We start from the raw sequence: 18,099 nt of genomic DNA on the forward strand, positions 1-18,099 counted from the left end.
CTTGAACAATAAGAAAGAGAGCGAGCTAAGCGCTCACATGAAATGATACAAACACCACGCTAGGTCTCCCCCACTTTGTGCAAAAAAATATAATCATTAGTTTATAGACCCTCTGTCAAGGTTCCTCCCCCACTCTGAACTTTAGGGCACAGATGTGGGGACCTGCATGGACACTTCTAAGCTTAATTACTAGCTTAGATCTGGTAACACTGCCACCATCCAGAAATTTCAGTGTCCGGATCACTTTGTCTCCCCAAAACCTTCCCCTCCCTGGGCAGCCTTGAGAGGCTTTTTCACCACGTTCCTGGTGAACACCGATCCAACCCCTTGGATCTTAACACAAGGAGAATTTAACCCTCACCCCTCTTTTGGTTGATAAACAATTTCTTATTCATTTATCATTTTTTTTTTCATATCAAATCTAATAATTCTATTTGAAAGAAAATAAGTTTTTTTTTTTTTTGATGATGCATGTCTAAAAAAAAAAGGAGTTTGGCACCTTAGAGAGAAGACTAAAATTATTTTTTGGGCATAAGCTTTTGTGGGCTAGAACCCACTTCATCAGATGCATGGCGTGGAAAATACAGGAGCAGATATAAATGCAGACATGGAAATCAATATGCCAAATACGAAGAAAATCTGAAGGAAAAATAAGTCTACATGTAAAATTTACTAGTGTAATAAGAGTCCATGCAAATTCTTTGTGGGGGAAAAGGGGAATTCAGGTGAAAACCACCACCCAGTAGCAAGGGCTATAAGTGCCTTTTATCCTCTTGTATCATTTTACCTTGGTGAAACACAAAAGAATCCAAAGAGATAAACAGATGCATATGTCAACATTCCTGATTGCATCCTGCTGCTGCAATTACTGTTTACAGAGACACTAATGTATCTCAAGGAAACTCATACCCTCATTACATGGGAATGTTGGAGGAGGGTGATACTAGTGAGCACAACATTAAGACACAACAGGGCAAGTTTTACTTGGCCATTATTACAAAGTACAGGTGTATTTTTAGGCATGAGTTTAAAAGGAACAAATGATATGGCTAGATTCTTGCTGGAAGTATCAAAGAAGACTATGCCACGCTGGAGAAGACATTTAAGGAAATCGAGGCTCAGGTGATCTTCAGTAGGATTTTGCCTGTTCCTAGAGAAGGGCAACAAAGGTGTGACAAGATTATGATGATCAACAGATGGCTCAGGCAGTGATGCTATAAGGAGGGTTTGTGGGATGTATGGCCCCTGGAAGGCATTCATGGACAGAGGACTGTTCTCAGGATGGACTTCACCTGAGTAGGGAGGGAAATAGACTTCTAGGATGGAGGCTGGCACAACTGATTAAGAGAGCTTTAAACTAGGAATTTGGGGGAGATGGTTGGGAGATGTCCAGGTAATCTCCACGCCGGATTTTAACATTGAGAGGGAAGAAAACGAAGTAAGAAAGGATACAGCCATGGGTAGGAGATTGGACATAAGGAGGAAGGGTAGTGTAGATACCAGTCTAAATAGGTGATACTGGCGGTAGAATGTCTGTGCCTAATCGGGTAAAGAATGTGAGCAAAGCCAAATAGCAAAAATTAAGATGTTTGAATACAAATGCGAGGAGCCTAGGTAACAAAATAGAGGAACTAGAGATACCGATGCAGGAAGTGACACCGGATATTATAGAGATAACAGAAACATGGTGGAATAGTAGTCATGACTGGAGTACAGGTATTGAAGGCTATGTGCCGTTTAGGAAAGACAGAAATAAAGGCAAAAGTGGTGGAGTAGCATTGTATATCAATGATGAGGTAGACTGTAAAGAAATAAGAAGTGATGGAATGGATAAGACAGACTCTGTCTGGGCAAAAATCACATTGGGGAAGAAAGCTACTAGTGCCTCCCCTGGGATAGTGCTTGGAGTGTACTATAGACCACAGGGATCTGATATGGATATGGATAGAGACCTCTTTAATGTTTTTTAATGAAGTAAACACTAATGGGAATTGTGTGATCATGGGAGACTTTAACTTCCCAGATACAGACTGGAGGACAAGTGCTAGTAATAGGGCTCAGATTTTCCTGGATGCAATAGCTGATGGATTCCTTCACCAAGTAGTTGCTGAACCAACAAGAGGGGATGCCATTTTAGATTTGGTTTTGGTGGGTAGTGAGGAGGTTGTAGGGGACAACCTTGGTTCGAGTGATCATGAGCTAATTCAGTTCAAACTAAATGGAAGGATAAACAAAAATAGATCTGGGACTAGGGTTTTTGATTTCAAAAGGGCTAACTTTAAAAGATTAAGGAAATTAGTTAAGGAAGTGGATTGGACTGAAGAACTTGTGGATCTAAAGGTGAAGGAGGCCTGGAATTACTTCAAGTCAAAAGTTGCAGAAACTATCAGAAGCTTGCATCCCAAGAAAGGGGAAAAAATTCATAGGCAGGAGTTGTGGATCAAGCTGGATGAGCAAGCATCTCAGAGAGGTGATTAAGAAAAAGCAGAAAGCCTACAAGGAGTGGAAGATGCAAGGGATCAGCAAGTAAAGCTACCTTATTGAGGTCAGAACATGTAGGGATAAAGTGAGAAAGGCCAAAAGCCATGTAGATTTGAACTTTGCAAAGGGAATTAAAACCAATAGTAAAAGGTTCTATAGACATATAAATAAGAAGAAAAGAAAGAAAGAAGTGGGACCGCTAAACACTGAGGATGGAGCAGAGGTTAAGGATAATCTAGGCATGGCCCAATATCTAAACAAATACTTTGCTTCAGTCTTTAATGAGGAGCTTACAGAGAATTGTAGGATGACAAATGGGAATGATGATATGGAGGTAGATATTACCACATCTGAGGTAGAAGCCAAACTTGAACAGCTTAATGGGACTAAATCAGAGGGCCCGGATAATCTTCATCCGAGAATATTAAAGGAACTGGCACGTGAAATCGCAAACCCATTAGCAAGAATTTTTAATGAATCTGTAAACTCAGGGGTTGTACCGTCTGACTGGAGAATTGCTAACATAGTTCCTATTTTTCAGAAAGGAAAAAGAAGTGATTCGGATAACTACCGGCCTGCTGGTTTGACATCTGTAGTATGCAAGGTCTTGGAAAAATTTTTGAAGGAGAAAGTAGTTAAGGACATTGAGGTCAATGGTAATTGGGACAAAATACAACATGGTTTTACAAAAGGTAGATCGTGCCAAATTAACCTGATCTTCTTTGAGAAGGTAACAGATCTTTTAGACAAAGGAAACACAGTGATCTAATTTACGTTGATTTCAGTAAGGCATTTGATACGGTCCACATGGGGAATTATTAGCTAAATTGGAAAAGATGGGGATCAATATGAAAATTGAAAGGTGACTAAGGAACTGGTTAAAGGGGAGACTACAATGGGTTATACTGAAAGGTGAACTGTCAGGCTGGAGGGAGGTTACTAGTGGAGTTCCTCAGGGATAGGTTTTGGGACCAATCTTACTGACCTTGGCAGAAAAAGTGGGAATGTGCTAATAAAGTTTGAGGATGACACAAAGCTGGGAGGTATTACCAATACAGAGAAGGACTGGGATATCATACAGGAAGATCTGGATGACCTTGTAAACTGAAGTAAAAGTAATAGGATAAAATTTAATAGTGAAAAGTGCAAGGTCATGCATTTAGGGATTAATAACAAGAATGTTTGTTATAAGTTGGGGACGCATCAGTTGGAAGTAACTGAGGAGGAGAAGGTTGATCACAGGATGACTATGAGCCGCCAATGTGATATGGCTGTGAAAAAAGCTAATGTGGTCTTGGGATGCATCAGGCGAGGTATTTCCAATAGAGATAAGGAGGTGTTAGTACCGTTATACAAGGCACTGGTGAGACCTCCTCTGGAATACTGTGTGAAGTTCTGGTCTCCCATGTTTAAGAAGGAAGAATTCAAACTGGAACAGGTTCAGAGAAGGGCTACTAGGATGATCCGAGGAATGAAAAACCTGTCTTATGAAAGGAGACTCAAAGAGCGTGGCTTGTTTAGGCTAACCAAAAGAAGGCTGAGGGAGGATATGATTGCTCGCTATAAATATATCAGAGGGATAAATACCAGGGAGGGCGAGGAATTATTTAAGTTCAGTACCAGTGTGGCCACAGGAACAAATGGATATAAACTGGCCATCAGGAAGTTTACACTTGAAATTAGACAAAGGTTTCTAACCATCAGAGGAGTTAAGTTCTGGAACAGCCTTCCAAGTGGGGGCAAAAGACAGATCTGGTTTCAAGACTAAGCTTGGTAAGCTTATGGAGGGGATGGTATGATGGGATAGCCTAATTTTGGCAATTACTTGATCTTTGATTATTAGCGGTAAATATGCCCAATGGCCTGTGATGGGATGTTAAATGGGGTGGAATCTGAGTTACTACAGAGAATTCTTTCCTGGGTGTTTGGCTGATGAGTCTTGCCCACATGCTCAGGGTTTAGCGGATCGTCATATTTGGGGTCGGGAAGGAATTTTCCTCCAGGGCAGATTGGCAGAGGCCCTGGGGGTTTTTCACCTTCCTCTGCCGCATGGGGCAAGGGTCACTTGCTGGAGGATTCTCTGCACCTTTAAGTCTTTAAACCACGATTTAAGGACTTCAATAGCTCAAACATAGGTTAGGGGTTTGATACAGGAGTGGGTGGGTGAGACTCTGTGGCCTGCATTGTGCAGGAGGTCAGACTAGATGATCATAATGGTCCCTTCTGACCTTAAAGTCTGTGATTCTATGATCATCCTCAAGAAGACAGGCTGCTTTTAAATGAATGTTGACACTAGAAAGGATAATCTGAGAGAATTTATTCAATATTTATTTTCTCTCACACTTTGGGAAGCGGGAATTAAACTTCTTGCTTTCTCTGGGACACAGTATGTAAATAAGTAACACCTCTACAAGTGTGCAAAATTTGATTGCAGTAATGCCCTGGGACCGTTAAGATATTGAGAGAGGTGGGGAAAGCTGCATCAGGGAAAATGCAGAAGAGGATTACAATGGTGAAGAAGTGAATTTATTGCAGGGTCACCATTGGAATGGAAAGCAATGACTGGAATACTGGAGAGGGTTTAGATTGGAGATGGGTGCAGGCAGTGTCTCCTGTAATATGAATCCGAACAATGGGACGTGTACCTGAATCAAAACTTTAAACCTTCTGAAGTTCACACATCACTAATTTTTATTACCTTTTTCCATTACAGTATTTGCTTTTGTCATATACTACATTTACATAACCAGAGGATCAACATGTAGCAGGTAAATTAAGTGATGCAGCTGAGGAGGGATAGCTCAGTGGTTTGAGCATTGGCCTGCTAAACCCCAGGGCTGTGAGTTCAATCCTTGAGGGGGCCACTTAGGGATCTGGGGCAAAAATTGGTCCTGCTAGTGAAGGCAGGGGGCTGGACTCAATGACCTTTCAAGGTCCCTTCCAGTTCTAGGAGATTGGTACATCTCCAATTATTACCTATTATTATTATTACCTAGGTCATTTTCCCAGCTCCTTACTGATGCTTTAATATGATTATGGAACAAACATAAAAGCCATTCAGCGGTGACAGAGTGCTTATGGCACATGGTAACTTTATATGAAGGGTGAAAAAATAGCATGTTTAGAGCCAGGAATAGGCACTTAATAGAAACCAAAATAAATAATTGTAAGAAATATCTCTATGGTACAATATGCTAATTGTTTAAATAATAAGAAAAACACTACAGTGGAAAGCACTTTTTAAAAACAGTTCAAAAAGAAAAACTTTATTATAAAGAACAAGCAATAAGAAAAATATGTTAAAATCCAAAACAAATGTTAGTTATTACTACACATTCTATTGCTTCAGGGCATCAGCCTGAGGGGTCTAGGAAGAAACTTCCCCTAAAGACAGATTATTACATATTTGCATACTTTGGCCTTCTTTTGCCTTCCTCTGAAGCAGCCACTGTTAGAGACAGGATATTTGACTAGATGGACCAGTGGTCTGATACTTTATGACAACAGCATATTCTTCTGTTAGTGTGAAATAATTATCTTATTAAATCTAAAATTAAGGTTGCTTGATTTATCTTTATTTTCATAAAACACCAAAAACCTGATCAGAACAGAAAATCTTCAGCCATACTAGAAAAATGCTATGGGAAATTATTTTTGGTACTTGGAATTCAATTCATGGACCAAAGTTCAATTCAGTAATTTCCAGGTGTGTGAACTGGATGAACTGGAGCTGGTGAAGGCTGATGGGGGTAATGACACAGAAACTCACTCCCCATTTTACCTAGAAGTCTGCTGTGACTGCAGGGAAAAAAGGAGTAGGAGGAAAGCTAGCTTCCCCTCAGGTGTGGTGTTGTACTTTTTATTTTCTTTAGTCACTGGAAAAAATAAGCTCTCAGTAATATGTAAGGATGTAAATTACACAAGAGGATTGCCTCACAAGTTATGATGTACTAGAAGCAATGGAAAAATGTGCTGACTTTATAGAAAGGCACCCCATCTGTCAATATTTTGGATGTACAAAGAGTTACATAATTCAGAAAGATTGTTCCCTGCAGGCTAGTGGCAGGAATTTGAAAAATGGAAAGGAAGATTCTGACATAGCTGATGGGCTTGGCCTTGCATATTGCATTGCATGTACCTGGCTTGTGAAACCATACCTGTTACTGTACTTCTACAAAGCCAGATAATCTGCAACATGACAACTAAAGCTCTTCAGTAAAACTCCTTCATATGAACAAGAAACAGATTTAGAATCGGATGTGGGGGAATAATAGGAACTAACAAGTGTACAATGCAAAATCTGCTTTAATAATATCTTTTCACATAAAATATTACTGAAGTCTGCAAAAGACTTCAAACATCACATTATTACCAGTTTTGACCTGAGGCAAATTAGAACACTAAAAACACATTAAGGGTTCTGCTCAAGAGTAAATGGGTTATGCTACTATTATGCAATTTATATGAGAGTTAGGCTGGGCTGATTATACTCAATTCCAAAACAAAAGTCTGCAGGTTACTCAGTAGCATTGTTGTCAGAGTCTGACTCTATATGGTGATGCACAAAGGAACACCTCATCCTCCCCTTGTTCCCACATGCCAACACCCAGTTTGCAAAAATGCATGCTACACATTCACAGCTAAAATCTATGGCCCAGATCCACAAATGTATTTAGGCTACTAGCTTGCATTGATTTCAAAATGTATTTAGGCTCCAAAATAGATTTATGGACCTCGGTGTATGTAGGTACCAGTAATCACCATTTTTATCCCATCCCAAAGAGAAATAAAAACGTTGGCCAAGAAGAAAACTGCCATTTCAGACATACCTCAAATGTCTTCCTCTCTCTCACACACTCTTCTTGAATATAGTTCTTTAAAAAGAAAAAATGGCTACTGTAGGAAAAATCTTCTTGAATAAAATGGAAGTGAAAAGAAGATCAGTCTAAATGGTTTCCCCCTTGATACCACAAGAAGTAAAAAAATCCTTGAACACTTGATATTCAGGTAACATTCACAGTGATGGAAAAATTGTATTAGATACTGATTTGATCCTTGAACTGACCTCAAACAGAATTTTTCTCACCCATTTTCCTGTACCCATTCACTTGTTTTTCAACAGAAACTTAGTTCAACTGCAGTAAATACCATGAGAAATATCACGGTATTTTGGACCTGACCAGCAACATCATCAAAAATTCCATGTGATTTCCAGATTAAAGAAGTCTGGATAGTTCACATAGGGTTCTGATATACCCAAAATACCGTAGAGAGCCATCCATCAGTAAATGGTATTTGCATCTCAGATACAACATTAGGAACTAACATGGGAAACCATTCACTTTTACAATGGAAATATGAAGGAGGCAAATGAATGCATTAAGTTATATCTATATGGCCAGCGCAGTGGTTCCCAAACTTGTTCCGCCGCTTGTGCAGGGAAAGCCCCTAGTGGGCCAGGCTGCTTTGTGTACCTGCCACGTCCGCAGGTTCAGCCGATCGTGGCTCCAGCAGCTCCCATTGGCCTGGAGCAGCGAACCACGGCCACTGGGAGCCACGATCGGCCAAACCTGCGGACGTGGCAGGTAAACAAACTGGCCCAGCCCGCCAGGGGCTTTCCCTGCACAAGCGGCGGAACAAGTATGGGAACCACTGGGCCAGAGAATACTTGTTTGGCTTTTGCCCTCAGTTAGCCTTAATTTATACATTTTCCCTCTTTTGACATTCATGGCTCTATTTTTACATTATTTGCAAATTATAAAATGCTGCGTGTTGTAAAATAATAAAGTGTCTAGATTATTACACCTCACTTCATTCCTGTGTTCTTTACTAGTGATTTATTTGTACAAGGGGAGACATATTAATGATTTTTTTTAAAAAAGAAAAATAATTTATTTTTGACTGTGACCTCTATTGTACATGAGCAGTGGCAATTAAAACCAGAAGAAAGCTCAAAGTTGCAACCAATGTGGGCTGACAGTGGGGTATGGATAAGTGCATTACATCACATAGCTGTGCACCTGTTAATAACATCCAAGACTGCTTAAAAAAACGCTGAAGTCATAATAGGCAACTATTTTGTATGCTCACAATGATGATATCATGACAGCTACTAGGCGTTCCAAGTATTGAAAACACTGTGAAAAGAATGTAGTGGTAACACAGACTGGCAAATGGTTTCCATTGGCTTCCAACCAGCAAGAAGTCAAAATTAACAGCAACTTGGCTTGATTTTAATTTAGCCTTTTTAAAAATAGATGGTGGTATAAGAGCTTGGGTTTATTTATTTATTTATTTGCCTCAGAATTTCTAGGCAAACAATCTGCAAGAGGTACCTGCATTACAAATAAACTCAACATAATATTTAATTTAAAGTTAATTATTTTCTTTATATTCCTCTGAAAGAAAATCTTATCTTGATCCCATCTTGGCCTGGAATATGTCTCACCTTCACTCAACTTCAATTTCTGAATAGCCCACAGGGGAGTATCCTTGGAAATCATTGTTCTTAACAATTAGTTTAATTACATGAAATTAGTAGATCTCTCTTACCTAAAGACTGGTACAGCTCAGTCATTTTAGGATGATCCCAGCAGGTCGTTTGTGTCTCATGGCTAAAACATAAAATATGAAGGTTTTAGAATGAAATATGTACGGTAGAGCTTTCCCTAAGACAGACATTTCTCTTTGCAGATCTTTCCTTAAATAGATTTCCATATTTAGTAGGTGTACAATTCAATGATTAAATGTTTATTCACAGAGCAGAATGTGTGTGTACATCATGGCAATGATGTTGGAGTTTTTCCCAGCCAAAAATCACAAAAATTCATAGTTTTTTTTTTTTTTATGATAGGTGGGTTTTCGGCCATCGGTTTTGGAGCTAAATTTCTATCTCCTACTACCATATTACATAACGAGCAGTGCAGCATCTAAACCTCGACGATGTATAGGATGCCACAATGTCTTCTTTGGGGATTAGAGAAGTGTGACTGATGGTCAATATGTCTATTTGTAACACTAGGTATGAATTTGGCCCATTATATTTAGTGATGGGCTCAAGATGCAATATTTACATCTAAACTATAGACAATCCCGAAACTATGGGGGTTCAGTGGTTTGGGTTCCATTTCTAATTAGACTAGATTAATTTATAAAATGGACTTTGTTTTAAATACAGTGACCCTATTCTCCTCCATATAGAATTGTTCAAAAATGACAAAAATATTTAATGAACAGTTTTTCAATGAAACGTATGAAGGATATGACCTGCTCTATTTTAAGTATTCACTATTCAATTAGGTGGGTGAGATGTCAACTACAAATGCTGTCCTACATTCCACTTCAAATGGTTGTACCAAAAACCCATGTTAAATTCTATTGAATCAGCAGCCGCTTAAACTGCTTCTAAGCCCAATGTGTTCTATCCCAAACATTGATTTTTTTTTCTTTCCTGTTGTTGTTGCTGCAGTTTCTGTTTCTTCAAACTCAAGCTGGAATTCCATCTCCTGCCCTAGGTCCATCGCAAATTTCAAGAGGCAGTGCCGTCGGGAAGCACAAAAACAACTAAAAAGGGATTTTGAACGCCTGCAGAATACACAGTATGACCAGAATGCAAATTGGACATTCTCTGCACTGAATCAAGCAGCCTAGTTTTATAACAGAGTGGGATGCCAACAAACATGTATCATGAGAGAAAACCACCAACCTAAAGTGTGAGTTAGTGAGTGCAACAATGATTCATGCCTCCTGAGGTTATATATTTTATGATTTTTTAAATTGGAAGATACTAAAATATGTGATCATATATAACATTATGATAGAAGTCTGAGATTGAAAAGTAATTTGTTTCTTCTCCTGCCAGTAGAGGACTGGTCATGTAGTCTCCAGATATATTAAAGAGAGGCTGCAAGAAAGTGAAAGGAAAAGTTTTGAAACTTGTGAGAGCCAAACTGTGACTAGGGGTATGTCTACACAACCCGCCAGATCGGCGGGTAGTGATCGATCTATTGGGGATTGATTTATCGCGTCTAGTGTAGATGCGATAAATCAATCCCCGATAGCTCTGCCGTCAACTCCAGAACTCCACCACGGCAAGAGGTGGAAGCAAAGTCGACAGGGGAGCGTTAGCGGTCGACTCACCACCGTCCTCATGGCCAGGTAAATTGATCTAAGCTACTCGTAGCTGAAGTTGGGTATCTTAGGTTGACTCCCCCGCCCAGTGTAGACCTAGCCTAGCTCTTTCACAGGAAGGCTGATCAGAACTGCAGTCCCTACATTTGAAGAGCAAGGGGACTGCTCTTCTGTCTTCAGATTGGCACAAAAAGTATGGGGATAAGGGCAGGACCTGATCCAGAGCTCTGTGAAGTCAGTGCAGAGGCTCCCATCAATATCAATGGACTTAGAAACAAAGCTTTGGAGAAGGCTGCTCCTTCCTGTTTACCAATTTGTGCTCTCTAGCACAATCTAACGTAAGAAGGGGCAAAATCTGTACTGAGACTCTTGTGAAACAATTAGAATGACATACCTTCTATTTGGTCTAGCTTCCTACTTAAAAGAGAGGGTTGATTAGTTGGCACAAGTGAACCTTTTACTGACTGAACTCTACATTCAACATTCTTTGACATGTTTCTTGTTTGTAATGATTTCCAAGCTTTGCAGTGAAGTCACAGCAAAGACCAGTGTTGAGGGATCACAGACTATTACAATAGAAAACACTAAGGCATAGAATGCACCAGAAGGATACAAGATTTTAAAGAAAACTATTCCTGATTGACCTCAGTATCTCTCTTCCCTTTATAATGGTAGAGACTGCATACCGTGAAAGAGGGAGAAGGAGATGGGAACACCTCAAAGGTCTTGCATTGCTTACTGACACCACAGCAGAGAGCAACAGTTGATGGCTGCAAATACACAGGCTGAATTGAGATTGATTGTGGGTTTTTTTTTTTTAAAGCATAAAATAGGAAACCCAGAATAAAAGTTGAAGAAAACCTACGGATCTGTCTCAGACTCATCTGATGTCCTGTATTCCCTACCATGTGTGACAGAGATAGGAAACATGGGGTGATAATACAGCATTAGCTGCTTACAGTGAACTTGGATACAGCTAAACTGCATTTGCAAAGAAAATGAATAAAAGTTTAAAAATATTTTAGAGAATCAATATATTAATTGCACTTTTGGCTGTAAAAAGCCTCATCTTACCAGGAAGTAGTTCTGGGGAGGAAAAAAGCCTCGGTGTAAAAGAACTCCATTGAGAAACTACATGACTCTGGACTTTGGTAAATGGATACAGAACTAGGTTAAGTGACCAGAAGTTGTTACATCTGATGGCTGTTCAACATCCACATAACATTCTTTTGCCTGCAACTAGTAACCTGTTGTGAATTCTTAGCACAGAAGTCAAGAATCACATAGGGATGTCTCCTCCAGACCAGAGTTGAGACATATATGTCGGGCAGTGTGAGGAATTTCTCTCTACTGCTGACCACTCTTCTTGTAACCAGAAGTCCCTATTATATAAACAGCAATCATTCTTTCATGTCTCTTCATTTTCTACAATGCCATCTTCCATGTGGTGTTCGGGTGTTTGAATAGTGAGTGTGCCATTGATCAGTATGTCAAATCACATAGAAATACCAGGAGAAAGTTCACCCACTGATTGCATCAGAGCTGTATTTCTCTTTCAAAATAAACTACCTAATTTTCCAAGTGAAATGAGTTTGGTTGTCTCAGACTGCTCTGTGAATACAACAGAGCACTTTAGGCTCCAGTGCTGTCAACCTAACACGATTCACAAGCACTGGTTTTATGCATTTTTGATAAACACTGCATGGTCATCTATACATGCATAGAAGTGCAGAAGGGCACAACCTCTATTAGAAATTGATTTACTCCATTTATCCACAAGTGAACTATGCAAAGCTGAAATCTGCAGGGCAAATGAACCCCCTCGTCTATTTGGCCTTTCATTGACCTCAATCCCACATTGACATTCATTCCCATAGAAAGGGGTATTTCCTTCAAGTCAGTATCCATGGAAGCTCATTTCTTTGCCTTCTCTTAAGCAATGATTATCCACTGGGCTGAATGCTGTGTATCAGGTTTTTATTATATCCACAGGCAATTCAGCTGAGACTATCAAACTCATATCTTACAAGACAATGAGAGCTGGACTCTAGAACTGGAGGTATCCCTCTCACTCTTGCATGAAAGTCAGTGTTTTAAGGAAACTCTGCGTTCCAACTCCGTAAAGGTTGAGTGCCTGTGAAGAATAAGGGCAGATTTTGCTAGTACTTTACATGCAGAACACAAGAAGGCTGCAGCTTTTTCATTCTAACTAAAAAGTGTTGCCTCTTCCTGAACATTTTCAGCACAGAAAGTTATCAACAATTCCAAACACATGTACAGCTCAAGGAAAGGTTAGATTCCATTGAGACTATCCTTCATAAGCCTCTTTGCCATTTTCAAAGGCCACTTAATTGTAAGCTTTGGGGTTGGCTGTGGGAGGGGGTGTGTATGTGTGTATTGTGAACACCATCTCAAGTGAAATGCCAGCTCAGCAATTCTAGGCTGTCTCAAAGACACTTGGGAACACTACCATTGTTAACAGATCTGCTGAAAAATGTTTGCCATATTTCCTAACTAGACCCTATAAAGTCAGAGAAACATTACAAGTTCATGCCTCTCTAGCTTATCAAGATGCAAAAGGGGAAAGAAAAATGAAGATAGGCCTGGAAGAACAACAGATGATAGCGGTGCGATGATGATTGGCACACTAAAATACATAGATAGTTCAGTGGGATAAAAGCACCATCTTTGTACATATGATGCGACATTAAATCAGTGGTTCTCAAACTATTGTACTGGTGACACCTTTCATATAGCAAGCCTCGGAGTGCAACTCCCCTTATAAATTAAAAACACTTGTTTATATATTTAACACCATTATAAATGCAGGAGGCAAAGAGGGGTTTGGGGTGGAGGCTGACCGCTCGTGACCCCCCCCTTCCCCATGTAATAACCTCCCGACCCCGTTTGAGAACCCATGTATTAAATGAATTTGGTAGTCTCAACTCAGTCAGAGGGTGGTGATAGAGGATTAAGCACTTTTTTTTTTTAAATTAAGGAGTAGCACAACACTGGGATAACAAAGATTTTTCTGAATAGGATTCAGGTGCAAAAAACACTTTGCCATCCTATATCTGCATATAACCAACACAACTTCTCTATCATTGCCAAGAGTACAAAGATGAACCCCTGATTATTGTCAGAAGATATGACAAAATAGCACGATAAAAACTTTAACTGATGTGATGATAAACTAAAGTATCAGTTCTCTATTAAAATATGCCCAGTTTGAGTAAAAATAAATGTCTCTGTCCCCTTTTCAGCTTGCATTATCTTTGAAAAATACTGGCAGCAAAAGGGGTAGAAAAAATTCTCCTTCATAAATCATCTTTAAACCTCTTAAAGTTGTTCTTGATTTTATTCATTCTGCCAGTTTTAAATTTCAAAGATTTGGTCTCCCATGTTTATTTATTGCTAAGGTTCACAGCAGAGAATTTGAATATGGAACTGCACCCCACTCTCTAAACTGTTACATTCCTCTTAATTTGTGACTATATTAAAGCAAATTCCACCAGTTCCTCTACTTCAAAATGCACTATGAAGGGTTGGGGGAGGAGTGTGTGAGAGTGAGTGAGTGAGAGAGAGAGAGAGAGGGGCAAATTCTGTCAGGTGGCAATAAAGAAACAGCAACACATATTAGCTAATAATTAGAAAGTCAGTTATTTTATAGTGTGCTGCACTACAATACAATTTATATTGCCTTTCACCTTTTTGGTTTCAAGTAGAGTGCAAGGTTCTTACAACAACTTTATGGCTGCTGTCAAAAAGCCAGATAAATATGACAGAGTTGGGTTTTTTCTTCTGTAAAACTAACATTAAACCTTTAAAACTGCAACTTTAACTACTTGTTCTTTATTTAAAGAAGAGACACTATTGGCCACTCAAAATAAGACTACCTTACAATCAGTGTCACTTATTGCTTAAAACATTGTGAACCTTTTTATATCTTTCATTACTTCCCAGGGAGGAAACTAATCGCTGTGAAAAGACTAAAACAGTGCTGTAAAAAGGCAGCATTCTCTTGTGATTTGCAAAGGATTACTGTTTATCTTCAACTATAAATCTGGAGTCCATGGATCCACACAGTGATGATTTCTCTTTAATCCTGGGATCAATGTCTTAAAAAAAAAATCATCTTGGCTTTTGCCAGCATTATCAGAATACTGAAGAGAGGCACAAATATATATTAAAAGTTTCTGCTAATATTGAAACTGAGCAGTAAGATGGGGGCACATATCAACTGCTCAGTATTTTATAGTAACTATTTTTTCTCTCTTTAGATGTTCAGCATTTTATTTTGTGCACTGTGTCATGGGCAAAGATTACTATTCAGTTGTTAAAGCTGGTGAGCCAGCCCCTCCAGCTGTTACTTGTCCATTGATCTATTTGCTTTTCAAAGCTTATCCCCTCCACTTCTGCCAAAGCAATTTCACTGCAGGGTCTTGTTGAATCCAGGATCAAACAATGATGACTACAACCAATTCCTTAGTGATAGAAGGTCTTTGACCTTCTATTTAACTATGTTTCTTGTTTCCTCAGCTCAGTACTCCATAGGCATGTGCCTCTAAACCAGTTCTCAGACAAATTTAAGCTTGCAATGAGAGCTGGAAAAGTGACTATATCCCAGGAAAGGGCAGGTTTTGCAGTAACACACTTCCAAAGAGAGCCTCATATACTAACTACATCAGAGACAAATTATGTGTTTCACACACACAGTATACAAAAAAAATACATATACAATATAAACCAGAGTAAAAACTATTACACTGAAACATTATTTCCAAACTTACATTAACCTAGAACTACCACTCACCTAGGTGTCCATATTTTAAACATTTCCATGGAAGTTCATTAATGAACCAAGTTATAAAATGCACTGTATGCAGACTGTTTAAATTGAGCTGTAAGAAAGCTAGACAGGTATAACAGCACAGTATAGTACTCCATTTAGCTGTAAAAAAACTAAAACAAGAAAAAGAAACGATACAAACTGTCATCCCGCTTTGGCTTCCCCCAGATCGTTTGATCATATTTCTGGCACATCCCTGATTTCCTGGCTTGGCTTTACCGTTTTACTGCTGGGGGTTCCCCCGGCCTTTTAGTATTATGTAGCTATGAGTTAAATATCTTGCATGTTCCAACTAGACCTATTTATCCTGAAACTGAGGGCACCTAAATGAGAAAATGCAGTGAATCAAATATCAGTTCAAATTCCCAGAAGAAATCAGGCAGAAAGTTGACCTTTCCTATGCTGAACGAAAGGTAGAAGAGCTTCCCTCTGCAATCCTTAAACAAGGTTTTTAACAACATTACCCCTCTGTTCTACCCACACCTCTACGCTGCAGGGTTAAATACACGTCAATGAGCAAAGCTTCAGATCTTTAACATTTTTTTAGTGCAAAACGACCGGGATGGGGGATGGCTGCGGCGAGGAGACTACGGAGCTACTAGCCCCCTGAAAATCAAAATCCTTAACCAACACCCTCCACGCGTGCCTGCCACAGCCGGAACTCGCCAATCAGGGGAACTCCACCGCCGGAGGGGAAAGAGTTAATCCTGCCATTCGCCACAACTACAAGCACCTGCCGCGGGAACGGGAGGAACAGCTGGGACGGAGGCTGTCGCTTGCGGGCTCCCCCGGTGCAAAATCCCTGCCCAAGTTTCCTTCCCCTTTCCGGGGCTCGGCTCAGCTCTCCCCCACGCAGCGCGGCCACAAGTGCAAGATCGCAAGCCAAGGCAGGGGGAGGGCGGGAGAAGAGCTGCGCTGAACTCACCCTTTGAGTTGTTCCCTCATCGCTCGACGGCTCAGAGAGACTGGGGGGGACGGAGCGGAGTCCTGGGCTCAGCCGGGCTACCGCACACGAAAGCAGCGGCGAATAGCACTGCGGTGGAGCCAGCATTACCGGGCTAAGGGCATCAGGGGGAGGGAAGGCTGCAGGCTAGACAGGGTGGAGCCTCCAGCCTCTGCTCCGCCCTCCACCTATTGAACCTGCTAGTGCTAAGTGAAGGGCTCAGAGAAAGGGAACAGTTTGGGATGAAAGAGGAGGGAGAGATTTAAGGAAGAACCTAGGAATGTGACCTGGCAGGTGCAGCGTGAGTCCCTAAAACTGTCTGAACTGGAGAGTTTCTTCAGTTTAAAGAACTGATCTCAGTACAAATTAATCTAAACTTATTAGTTATTTCTTTTACAGTTCAAGATTTCGGTACTGGTGGTGGGACAGGAGCATGACATTTACGAGGAATCCAAACTCTTAAACCCTGCACCTGAAAAGAAGCTGTGTCCTGACACAGGAAGGGAAAAAGTTCTCCCAATTTTAATTGCCAGTCGTTGTCTTTAAAGCGATTAGTTATGTTGGCTGGCTTTTAAGTAAGCCTTTATGCCCTTTTGTTTTTAAGGGGACAAGGCTCAGGAAATCGAAGAGCTGTAAAAGCTTCATGCAGCTAGGTCTTTTTAAGATAGAGGCTTTGTTGGCGTTGTTAAGGGACAAAACAGTCCCAAATCCAAAGCACCACCATAGTTGGTTTTTTTTTAAAAAAAAGTGATATCACACCTCTGTGATTTGATTAAAGGAAATTAGCAGAGTCAGATTTTTAAAGATATTTAGGTGCCTACAGATGCAGATAAGTTAGTACCTACATACCTTTGAAAATTGGGCCCAGAGATCAACACCCTAGAAACAGGAAAGTATAGCAGGTGAGTCTAATTCAACCCACTGCTAATTTAATCTTTGGATTAGAACAGGGATCGGCAACCTTTGGCACGTGGCCCGTCAGGATAAGCTCCTTGGCGGGCTGGGCCAGTTTGTTTACTGGCCGTGTCCGCAGGTTCGGCCAGTTGTGGTTCCCAGCACATCCCTCGGCCTGCACCACTTCCGGCAGCCCCTGGAGCGGCAAACCGTGGCCAGTGGGAGCCGCGATCAGCCGAACCTGTGGATGCGACAGGTAAAGAAACTGGCCCAGCCCACCAGGGGGCTTACCCTGGTGGGCCGCGTGCCAAAGGTTGCCGATCCCCGGATTAGAGCATAGGTGCTGGAACTGCTGTACCGCTCCCTGGCTTGAAGTGGTTTCCATTATATACAGGGTTTATAGGTTGGCTCAATGGCTTTCAGCAGCACCGCTGTAAAAATTGTTCCAGCACCATGGATCAGAAGTTCAGCGAAATGCTCCATCTTGATTCACTGGAGGCCACTGCAATCTGTTCCCTTTTTTGCTTTTGCAAATGAAGTGCATCTCACAAGCTCCTGGAAGATTCCCAGTTGTGCAAAATTTGGATTCCCCTGCTTTCACTAGGGAAAGTATATTTAGTATTTTATCATATCTGCAATTACATTTTCAAGTATATGTAGTACTTTATCATTGATTTATAACTACTGTCATGTGGATAAACCAGCTTCAAAGACTATAATAAAGACACAAAGACCAGGTACTTAGGAAATCATCTCTGGCAGCTTACTTGGGAATACCTATAATACCTATGGGGAAAGGCAG

The 18,099-nt window shown here is 40.5% G+C and overlaps 1 protein-coding gene across 30 annotated transcripts in view; it reads right to left on the minus strand.

Annotated features, from left to right (window-relative positions):
• The window catches only part of DMD (dystrophin), a 2,035,724-nt gene that overhangs the window by 87,055 nt on the left and 1,930,570 nt on the right, over positions 1-18,099 (minus strand). For 25 of the 30 annotated variants that reach the window (XM_039486264.1, XM_039486496.1, XM_039486317.1 and 22 more), the window contains one exon: positions 9,034-9,095. In XM_039486264.1, coding sequence (XP_039342198.1) covers positions 9,034-9,095 — 62 coding nt within the window. Of the gene's footprint in view, positions 1-7,310; positions 7,356-9,033; positions 9,096-16,385; positions 16,629-18,099 lie in introns of those variants that run through there. The other 5 variants (XM_039486477.1, XM_039486489.1, XM_039486469.1 and 2 more) reach the window with 2 other exon arrangements.

This window comes from Mauremys reevesii, linkage group 1 (genome assembly GCF_016161935.1).
Source record: "Mauremys reevesii isolate NIE-2019 linkage group 1, ASM1616193v1, whole genome shotgun sequence".
NCBI classification, from domain to species: domain Eukaryota; kingdom Metazoa; phylum Chordata; order Testudines; family Geoemydidae; genus Mauremys; species Mauremys reevesii.